General features: G+C 32.8%; 3 protein-coding genes and 1 non-coding gene across 7 annotated transcripts; 2 read left to right on the forward strand and 2 right to left on the reverse strand.

Annotated features, from left to right (window-relative positions):
- Positions 1-605: 605 nt before the first annotated feature.
- Positions 606-687, forward strand: TRNAS-AGA (transfer RNA serine (anticodon AGA)). The gene has a single exon. It is a non-coding gene; the product is annotated as a tRNA-Ser (tRNA).
- A 1,456-nt stretch (positions 688-2,143) lies between these two features.
- LOC108824427 (uncharacterized) lies at positions 2,144-3,679 on the reverse strand. 3 transcript variants are annotated; one of them, XM_018597855.2, is made up of 4 exons: positions 3,523-3,679; positions 3,033-3,187; positions 2,548-2,741; positions 2,144-2,440 (listed from the first exon to the last, which is right to left on the reverse strand). In XM_018597855.2, the coding sequence occupies exons 2-3, from the start codon at positions 3,178-3,180 to the stop codon at positions 2,578-2,580; spliced, it is 312 nt and encodes a 103-aa protein (XP_018453357.1). In that variant the 5' UTR covers positions 3,181-3,187; positions 3,523-3,679; the 3' UTR covers positions 2,144-2,440; positions 2,548-2,577. The 3 variants fall into 3 exon arrangements, with proteins under 3 accessions (XP_018453357.1, XP_018453356.1, XP_018453355.1); XM_018597854.2 differs by having other exon boundaries at positions 2,535-2,741; XM_018597853.2 differs by lacking the exon at positions 2,144-2,440 and having other exon boundaries at positions 2,456-2,741.
- Positions 3,680-3,963: 284 nt separating this feature from the next.
- On the forward strand, positions 3,964-7,658 carry LOC108823281 (aspartic proteinase A1). Of its 2 annotated transcripts, XM_018596452.2 has the most exons (14): positions 3,964-4,080; positions 4,208-4,269; positions 4,508-4,864; positions 4,960-5,020; positions 5,098-5,192; positions 5,275-5,556; positions 5,632-5,671; positions 5,754-5,818; positions 5,912-6,025; positions 6,112-6,164; positions 6,244-6,499; positions 6,596-6,684; positions 6,764-6,872; positions 7,465-7,658. In XM_018596452.2, exons 3-13 carry the CDS (start codon positions 4,511-4,513, stop codon positions 6,846-6,848), a joined length of 1,494 nt encoding a protein of 497 aa, XP_018451954.1. In that variant the 5' UTR covers positions 3,964-4,080; positions 4,208-4,269; positions 4,508-4,510; the 3' UTR covers positions 6,849-6,872; positions 7,465-7,658. The 2 variants fall into 2 exon arrangements, with proteins under 2 accessions (XP_018451954.1, XP_018451952.1); XM_018596450.2 differs by lacking the exon at positions 7,465-7,658 and having other exon boundaries at positions 6,764-7,016.
- LOC108823284 (UPF0057 membrane protein At1g57550) lies at positions 7,211-7,581 on the reverse strand. The gene is made up of 2 exons (XM_018596455.2): positions 7,454-7,581; positions 7,211-7,344 (listed from the first exon to the last, which is right to left on the reverse strand). The coding sequence occupies exons 1-2, from the start codon at positions 7,526-7,528 to the stop codon at positions 7,261-7,263; spliced, it is 159 nt and encodes a 52-aa protein (XP_018451957.1). The 5' UTR covers positions 7,529-7,581; the 3' UTR covers positions 7,211-7,260.
- Positions 7,659-8,355: the final 697 nt, after the last annotated feature.

Genomic DNA, 8,355 nt, shown 5'->3' on the forward strand with positions numbered 1-8,355 from the left:
ATGGTACGTATTATATATAAAGAATGAGACATTTAATTTAAATATATGAGGTCCACCTTTAAAAATCCACCTAGAAGAAGTTGTAATGTTCCTATTTTAATAAGATAGATGAAATTAATTTATTTAGCCTATAATTTTTACTCAAACACTAAAGATATTATACAAAATGTTAATGTAAAATGAAAATAAAATACAATTTCGAAGATTGTTGCATGTGCATATCAGTTTTAAATGTTATTTTAAGGGTAGTGGAAGCCCCACCCCATTTTCTTGCATGAACTCATCTGTTCATTTTAGTAAAAATAATCAATCATTGCATATCTTAAATATTATTTCCCGAATTTTACTTAAGTTGAACGTATAAATTATTTTTAATTTTTATTCAAGTGGAATAAAACACAATATCTAGCAACAAATAGTGTGTGGAAATATGTACAAACTTGGGGTTTAGATGATAAATATTTGGACTATTGATAAGTTCTTCTGTTGTTAAATTTTTTAAAATATCCTTTACATTCGTCTACTTATCGAAAAAAAATGATCAATAATGATTGATAGTATTATGTAGTTTAATCTATAATAGAAAACGGTTTCAGTCAATTTAAGTGGACGTGCCGGAGTGGTTATCGGGCATGACTAGAAATCATGTGGGCTTTGCCCATGCAGATTCGAATCCTGCCGTTCACGTTTTAAGAAACGTTATTTTATAAAGTACCACTATTTTTATAATTACTTTTCTTATGATACAGTTTACTAATTTATTTAACATAAATTAAAAGCTATAAAATAGTTTTTTTTGAACGTCTGGATCGATTATTATCGATTAATTATGCTATTATAACTATGAGAATATTACAAAGACGATTTTACAACCGACAATTTTACCACCTTGTGAGAATACACGCCTGACTGCACCACTCTGAGCCGTCCTATGAGATCCATGTTCGATGGTACGCCTTGCACCAAGCTGAAGATCTCCTGTAACTTGTTTCTCCATAATCTGTATAATTTGGTATTTTCTAGGGTTTGAACCCCAGACCTCTGGGTGTAGAAGCTATAAAATAGTTAGATATACAAATAATTAACAAAACTTTTTATGTTCTTCCTGTTATACACAAACAAAGGATTAACCAAACAAACACGTCTTTACCTAATCTACCCTGAAAATGTTGGCCATAGCTCAGTAAGTAGAGCAGAGGGCTGTATTTGTAGCAGAAATTCCTTAGGTCGAAACTATTTTTCTTCTATTGTTATTTTAATTATTTTTCAAAGAAGTTTCATATTATATAACGCATATATAATAAAATTTATATTGTGAACATCTATAACTAGGAGTATATAGAATTACTTGTTTCTTTCAGAAAAGAAGGTGGACTAATTTTAAAATAACTAGACATTTGTTTTAGTTCTATACAATGTTTATAACAAACTAGAATTATTTATAACCTATGGTTATAATCCTGTTCTTTTAGTAAAGGAAAGTTTTTTCGCACTTTCTTAATTTAAGAATCTTTTCCACCAAGATCAACAATTTTGTAAAAAATATTTTCTAAATGTATGAGACTGCTATAATAGTCTGGGCAACATGCAGTAAAATATGACTTTATGTTTTATTTTCTGCAGCATAAACTATATAACCATTCAAATTAGTAACAATATGGACATTATTGTTTATCAATAACTTTATCTAAAATGTACACATGTGTGAAATCTTGTATACATCCGACCTTAGTTCAGTTGGTAGAGCGGAGGACTGTAGTGTGGTTTTGATAGAAAAGTAAAAGTGTGTTTTATAGGTTTGATGAAAAAAATATATTTTGCAGTTTTGACAAGAAATGTGATTCCAAGACTGGTAAAGTGAATTTTCAATTTTGTTAGAAAATGTGATTCCATAATTTTCGCGAAAAATGTGTTTTGCGTTTTTGTCAAGAAAATATGATTCCGCGATTTTGGCAAAACAAAATTATTTTGCAACTTTTGGAAAAAAATATGATTTTTTGGTTTCTGACAGAATACATAATTTTGCATAAAATGTGATTTTTGGTTTGAAAAGCATATGTAAATTTATGGTATTAAATTTAACAAAAGTTTATTTTAAAATTTATATATGCTTCATGAAAACTCACTTTCATTTGGTTTAAAATTTAAGGTGAATTTTCGAAAATGTAATTAGGTAATGTGTCTGAATGTTACATTTTAATACATAAAAAGAAACGAACATTGATTTACGTTTTTACCAAAATGGATCAGCTGGATGAGCAAACGAATTAACACTCGCGAGCTAATTCATTTAGCTTATGATCAAAATAGTCCAAGTTTAAGTTGAGTTTATTTAAGCTAATCAATCAGCTGAGATGGATCATAAAGTACTCGAGTTCATAATATGCTGAGCTGAGTTGAGCCCAATAGCTTATCTTGAAGTAGCTCATCTTGAACACTCCTAAAGAGATAGGAATAAAATCCAAATAAAAAGACAGTAGTATTTAGGAATAGATAGCTAAATTCTGTGTACTGCAAAAAGAAAGGTACAACACCTGAGGTACATACACATAACAGATCAAGTCAGAAACTGATGGTCTAAGGGAGTGAAGCTTGAGGGGCTTTGGGTTGGTCGTATGCAACAATGTTTTGGGGTTCACATTCAGGGCTCAGGAGACGGACAAGTGTTGCAGTAGAAGCACTCATGGACACAGCTCCACAACCAGCCCATCGTAGACTTCTTGGTACTGTAACCCTCGGACCTGGCATTCCCCATAGGTAACAGTCATCGAAATAATGCAGGGGTCAACATTTTCTTCTATAACCATTGTATCATAGGTTTTGTCACTCAACTATCCTATCATTTGAATCATAAATTCTCCAAAAAAATAAACAAAACTATCCCCAAGAATCATCAAGGCTCAAATAATAAATATGAAAGCAACATGTTTTCTAACAATCAATTAGGCAGAACATTAGCTTCAGTAGTTCAACAACTTTATAAAGCTTTGCATCCAATTATTCTGAAAAGAAGGAAAAGAAAAGTTTGATACCATAGTGAAGTCTGCAGAGAACCCAGAAACCAAGAGCTCCACCAACAGTGAAAATAGCAGCAGTTTGTCTCATGAGCCTTGAACATGGCTTTGCATCTGACCTCATTAGATCTCCTTCTGACCATCCTAACATCTGCCTCAACGCCATTTTCCCTCTGTAACAACAACCATCAAACTTCACTTTTCAAAAAAAAAAAAAGTTGTTTTTCTGACATAGATGTTCAGTGAGACATTTCATCGAACAGTATAAGGATGACTTCAGAACAGAACAGATAAGACAGAAACATATCAGAACAGAACAGGTTTAATCTAAGCATGTCGGAACATAACAGGGGATCTAATTCTTGATCCCCCTAAAACCAGGGAGCTAAAGAACGATTGTATTCCCGCAAAATGAAATCGTTGAGATTGATTAATTAATTAACAATAATCCCGAAATGGATAAGAATGAAGATTCAGAAGGAGAAAAAGTGAGAACAGAGGAACTCACCGGAGATGAACAGATGTGGAGTAGCTTCTGGCCGGCAGATGCTCGTAGCAAATAAGCAACAACGATGATGAAAAGCGGAGCTTTCCAATAGTTCCCTTTATTTTTATTTTCTTGTCAAAATAAGAAAAAAGGGTTAAGTTAAAACTCACTCTATTTTTAAACGAAAAATTATTAATTGTTTAAACTCAGTCTTATTTTTTCTTTGACAATAATGATAATTATTCATTATAAAAATAAACTATACTATTAATTTTACTATAAATTTTATAATTGTAAAGGAAAATATACAAATATAAAAATAAAATTCAATTTAAAAAAAAATATCAAACATGGGTTGAAGTAGAGTTTTAATTTCCTTTTTCTTTGAATGACTTAAAAATACTCTCTCTATGTGCCTCCAAAGTCAACTAAAAAAATCGAATGTGTCACTGTCACTTTCACGGGAGAAGATAAATATCTACACGCATCAACGAGATATGATGGAGGAGAGAGAAGATCTATTCCCCTCAAAAAAGTACAGAGTACAGACCTTCTCGATCTTCGCCCCAATCCACTTAGGTTTGTTCTTCGATCACTAACTAAATTTCTCTCTAAAAGTTTTGGTGTCTCCACTTTATATAGATAACTTTGTTAAACATGTCTTCTACCATTTGATTCATTTTTTTTCTTATTTTCCTTTGTGTAGATTACTTCTTCCTGGAAACATAATCGAGTTTAACAGTCACTAATCAAGCAAGTGGCTCTAAGGTTAGTAAAAGTATTCAGTCAAAAAAACGTTAGTAAAAGTAAGAATTGACCATTTAATTGCTACAGAAACTGATTAATTTTAGTAAAGTTAATTTATCATCGAAATCCCAAAAAAGAAAATACATTTTTCCATCTTTTTTAAGATTTAATTATTTTTTAAAAAGAAGATTTTTTTTTTGACTAATAAAAAAGAAGATTTAATGTTTTATCTTTACTTTAATGACGATACATATGACAGGACATGATGCTTATCCGTCAAGCCATCTATTTCTGTCTCTTAGCAACCTTTCTACATCCCACAACCTCTCTGTTCCGTGTCGGTCTGAAGAAAAGACGGCTCGAGCTCGATGATATTAGAACCGGCAGAGTGATCAGAAAGCTGAAACATTCACAAGGAGAACTCACTTATTACCCTTCTTTTGCTACTCTTGGAAGTGATCCTAGTCAAGAGAATCAGGTTATTCTTAAGAACTACTTGGACGCTCAATACTATGGAGTAATTGGAATCGGAACACCTTCACAAGAATTCGAAGTTATATTCGACACAGGAAGTTCCAATCTCTGGGTTCCATCTATACATTGCAAACTCTTTGACGTGAGTTATACGAAATCTTGAATATGTTTTGTTGTTTTTTCGAAACCTTCACTTTTTTCTTATGCAGTCTATTATTTGTATGTTGTGCTCTTCAGCTGGCTTGCTGGGTCCATCACCAGTACAGGTCTAGCCAATCCAACACATACACAAAGAACGGTACATTGTTTATAGTCTAGTTTTAATAATAAAATAAACCAATCTTTGTACCATTGAATCACATTTCTTAGTAACAGGAAAGCCGTGTACTATAACATATGGTTCGGGATCCATCTCTGGATTCTTTAGTGAAGACAATGTGAAAGTTGGTGGTCTTGTAGTCAAAGATCAGGTCTGGATTTGTATCTCCTATTCTAAAAACATATTTGGTTTTGCAATGAAGTCACCACTAAAGACTTTCCTTACAATATCAGGAGTTTATCGAAGCTACACATGAAGGGAGTCTCTCTTTTCTCCTAGCAAAGTTCGATGGACTACTGGGGTTAGGGTTTCAGGAGATTTCAGTGGGAAATGCTGTGCCAGTTTGGTACAACATGGTGGATCAAGAACTAGTGAAGGAGAAAGTATTCTCATTCTGGCTAAACCGTGATGCGGGTGCTGAAATAGGAGGTGAGATTGTGTTTGGTGGTGTTGATCCTGCGCACTTTAAAGGCAACCACACTTATGTACCTGTCACTAAAAAAGGCTATTGGCAGGTGGGAAGACTTTACTTGGTCCATATATACTCTTTTGATGATTTTGGCTTAAGTATTTTTTTACTCTTCTTGCAGTTTAACATGGGAGATATCTTTGTCGGAAATAACTCAACTGGTAATAATACTATATGCATGTTCAGAATGTTAAATGCGTTAGGCATATGTGAGTCATGAAATCCAAAACTTTTATTGTGTAGGCTTCTGTGAGCAAGGATGTGATGCAATCATGGACTCAGGAACTTCGCTACTTGCTGGACCAACTGTAAAAAAAAAAATTTCCTTTGACCTGTTCAGGTCTTGAAATTCTAAAAAAAATGTTGCTACTTAATATTGATTATTGATACTTTTATTTTAGACGGTAATCGCGCAAATCAACCATGGTATTGGCGCTACGGGAGTTGTTAGTGCGGAGTGCAAAATAGTTGTTTCTCAATACGGAGAGATGATATGGGATCTGTTAGTCTCAAAGGTACTAATAAAAGCTCTTTGTCAGTTTTGCCATCATATATTGCATTCTTGTAAATCAAGAAAATAAATCTTGATGTTAACGTGCAGGTGCTGCCTAATCTTGTGTGTAAACAGATCGGTCTCTGTGTTTTTGGAAAAGAGTATGTGAACTATCTCTTAAAAGCAAACAAAACCCACAACACATCGGTATAAACTCGTATCTTGATATGATGAGTGCAGGACGGAAGTCATATCAGTGGTCGAGCAAGAGGAATCATCAGTTTTATGTAAGGTCTGTGAGATGGCTGTTGTCTGGGTTGAAACACGACTGAAACAGAAAGAAACCAAAGAGAAAGTGTTTGAAGACCTGAACAAGATTTGTGAGAGCTTTCCTAGTCCCGCAGGAGAGTCAATCATCGACTGCAATAACATCCAAAACATGCCAAATGTTACATTCACAATTGGAGGCAACCCCTTCTCTCTCACCCCTCAACAGGTTTAAAAAAAATATATATATTCTATTAATACTCTTACCTGAAAACGTTCTGTTTTCATACATTTATAGCATGTTTTCTGTTGTTATTCGGTTTAGTACATTCTCAAAACTGGAGTAGGCTATGCTGAGACGTGCATAAGTGGGTTTTCAGCTTACGATTTGCCTCCACCGACTGGTCCTCTTTGGTAAGCCGTGTTGATTTTTACAGAGTTTATTTCCATTTTTGCGTTTGGGCGTTTTCAGGTCAAGACTGGGTCTATGCAGGATTCTTGGGGATGTCTTTATGGGAGCTTACCACACGGTATTCGATTCAGGCAATCTTCAAATTGGTATTGCAGAAGCCGCATAAGTTTACGTACACCAGTTTATCTATGTAAGTAAGTACATTGTGTTTTATCAGTGACTCATGCACTGTCTCTACTAGAACTTTAAACATATTCTAGATCCTAGTGTATATTTGTTTCATAACACTCTTTATACGTAATATTGCTACAAGTAACGATTTAGCATTTGATCATCCTCAATCTTTCAAGGTCCTATACATTAGGTTATGGTTAAGTCTGATCACGCAACACAAAGGGAGAACTAGAATCGTAACATTTTGGGAATTTCGCAAAATTTACTTATCTAATATAGCAACAAAAAGATTAGAGATTAAAACTGGGTCCATAACACAACATTAAAAGAAAAAAAACTTGAGATACATTGTTCGAAAGAAACTAAAAGAAAAGAAACGGATTTAGTGTTTTTGCTTGGCTGTCCTATTTAGTAAGAACCCAAATAGCATATACCATTCCAGGGATATAACCCAAGAACGTTAGGAGCAAACAGAGCCAAAACTCCAACTGCAAAAAAATAAGCAAAAGATGAAAAAGAGATTCTAATTTTACTTAACGTTTGTTGTTTAAATATTAAGTGATATATTTATATATATATGTATTATAAACGCATTACCCCGCAACCAGATCTCATGAATACGCCAACAGGAGGTATGAGAACTGCACAGAGAATTTCAACGAAACTTCCCATTCTTCTTCTGTAATTTTTGTTTTTTGTTTTTGTATATTTTTGTTCTGCGTACGTTGTTGTTTGTTAATAAACAAGAACGTGTATTGGAATATACTGATTCCGTTTAATAAGGGAGAAACTGAATTTGATTTTCCAACGTCCTCTGTTTATTCCTAAAAAGAAGGAGCTCCGATTCAAAATACCAATAACTACCCTACAACTCCCTTTGCATTTTCGAACCGACCACTTGTTGACTTGACGCCGGTTCAAGAAATGAGGTGAACAAACAAAAAAGTGGTATCTAATAGTAATGAATTACTCCTTATGTTTCTAAAAGATCAATGTTATAGAATTTTCATATTTTTTAATCAATACTATTAATTCTTCAACATGTCCGATTGATATGAGGTTATGTCCAACAATTATTTTTTCCACAATAAAAAACCATATATTCTATAACTGAATCTAAATAAATATTTTGTAACCACCTTTTAACTCCATAATGGTCGGAGCTTATTAAAAAAAAACCAAATATTTTATAACTGTTTTCCTTTAATTCCTATATTCTAGGATCCATAACTGCAACATTTATGAAAATGTACAAATAAATTATTGATATATGTCGATTTAAATATGTATAATAATTACAGCACTTTTTTTGAAAATATATGCATATTTTGTTACGGAAAATATAAGTTATTAATCAACAATAATACATTAATTAATCCAAATTAATAACCACCTTTATTCTTACTATTATGACTACTAATATTTAAAATCTAAGTTTATGCTTTATATTTACTAACCCTGACCTTTTAATAAAATAAATAATTAATATAATATTATTT

The sequence above is a fragment of the Raphanus sativus genome, chromosome 9, assembly GCF_000801105.2.
Source record: "Raphanus sativus cultivar WK10039 chromosome 9, ASM80110v3, whole genome shotgun sequence".
In the NCBI taxonomy this organism is placed as follows: Eukaryota; Viridiplantae; Streptophyta; class Magnoliopsida; order Brassicales; family Brassicaceae; genus Raphanus; species Raphanus sativus.

Excerpts from the sequence above, each read along its gene's own strand:
- LOC108823281 (XM_018596452.2), top strand. The coding sequence starts at position 4,511 with ATGATGCTTATCCGTCAAGCCATCTATTTCTGTCTCTTAGCAACCTTT. Across the intron at positions 5,193-5,274 it reads GTCTTGTAGTCAAAGATCAG|GAGTTTATCGAAGCTACACA; the intron begins GTCTGGATTTGT and ends TTACAATATCAG. Across the intron at positions 6,685-6,763 it reads CCACCGACTGGTCCTCTTTG|GATTCTTGGGGATGTCTTTA; the intron begins GTAAGCCGTGTT and ends GGGTCTATGCAG.
- LOC108823284 (XM_018596455.2), bottom strand. The coding sequence starts at position 7,528 with ATGGGAAGTTTCGTTGAAATTCTCTGTGCAGTTCTCATACCTCCTGTT. Across the intron at positions 7,345-7,453 it reads TCATGAGATCTGGTTGCGGG|TTGGAGTTTTGGCTCTGTTT; the intron begins GTAATGCGTTTA and ends ATTTTTTTGCAG.
- LOC108824427 (XM_018597855.2), bottom strand. The coding sequence starts at position 3,180 with ATGGCGTTGAGGCAGATGTTAGGATGGTCAGAAGGAGATCTAATGAGG. Across the intron at positions 2,742-3,032 it reads TCTCTGCAGACTTCACTATG|GTCCGAGGGTTACAGTACCA; the intron begins GTATCAAACTTT and ends GGGGAATGCCAG.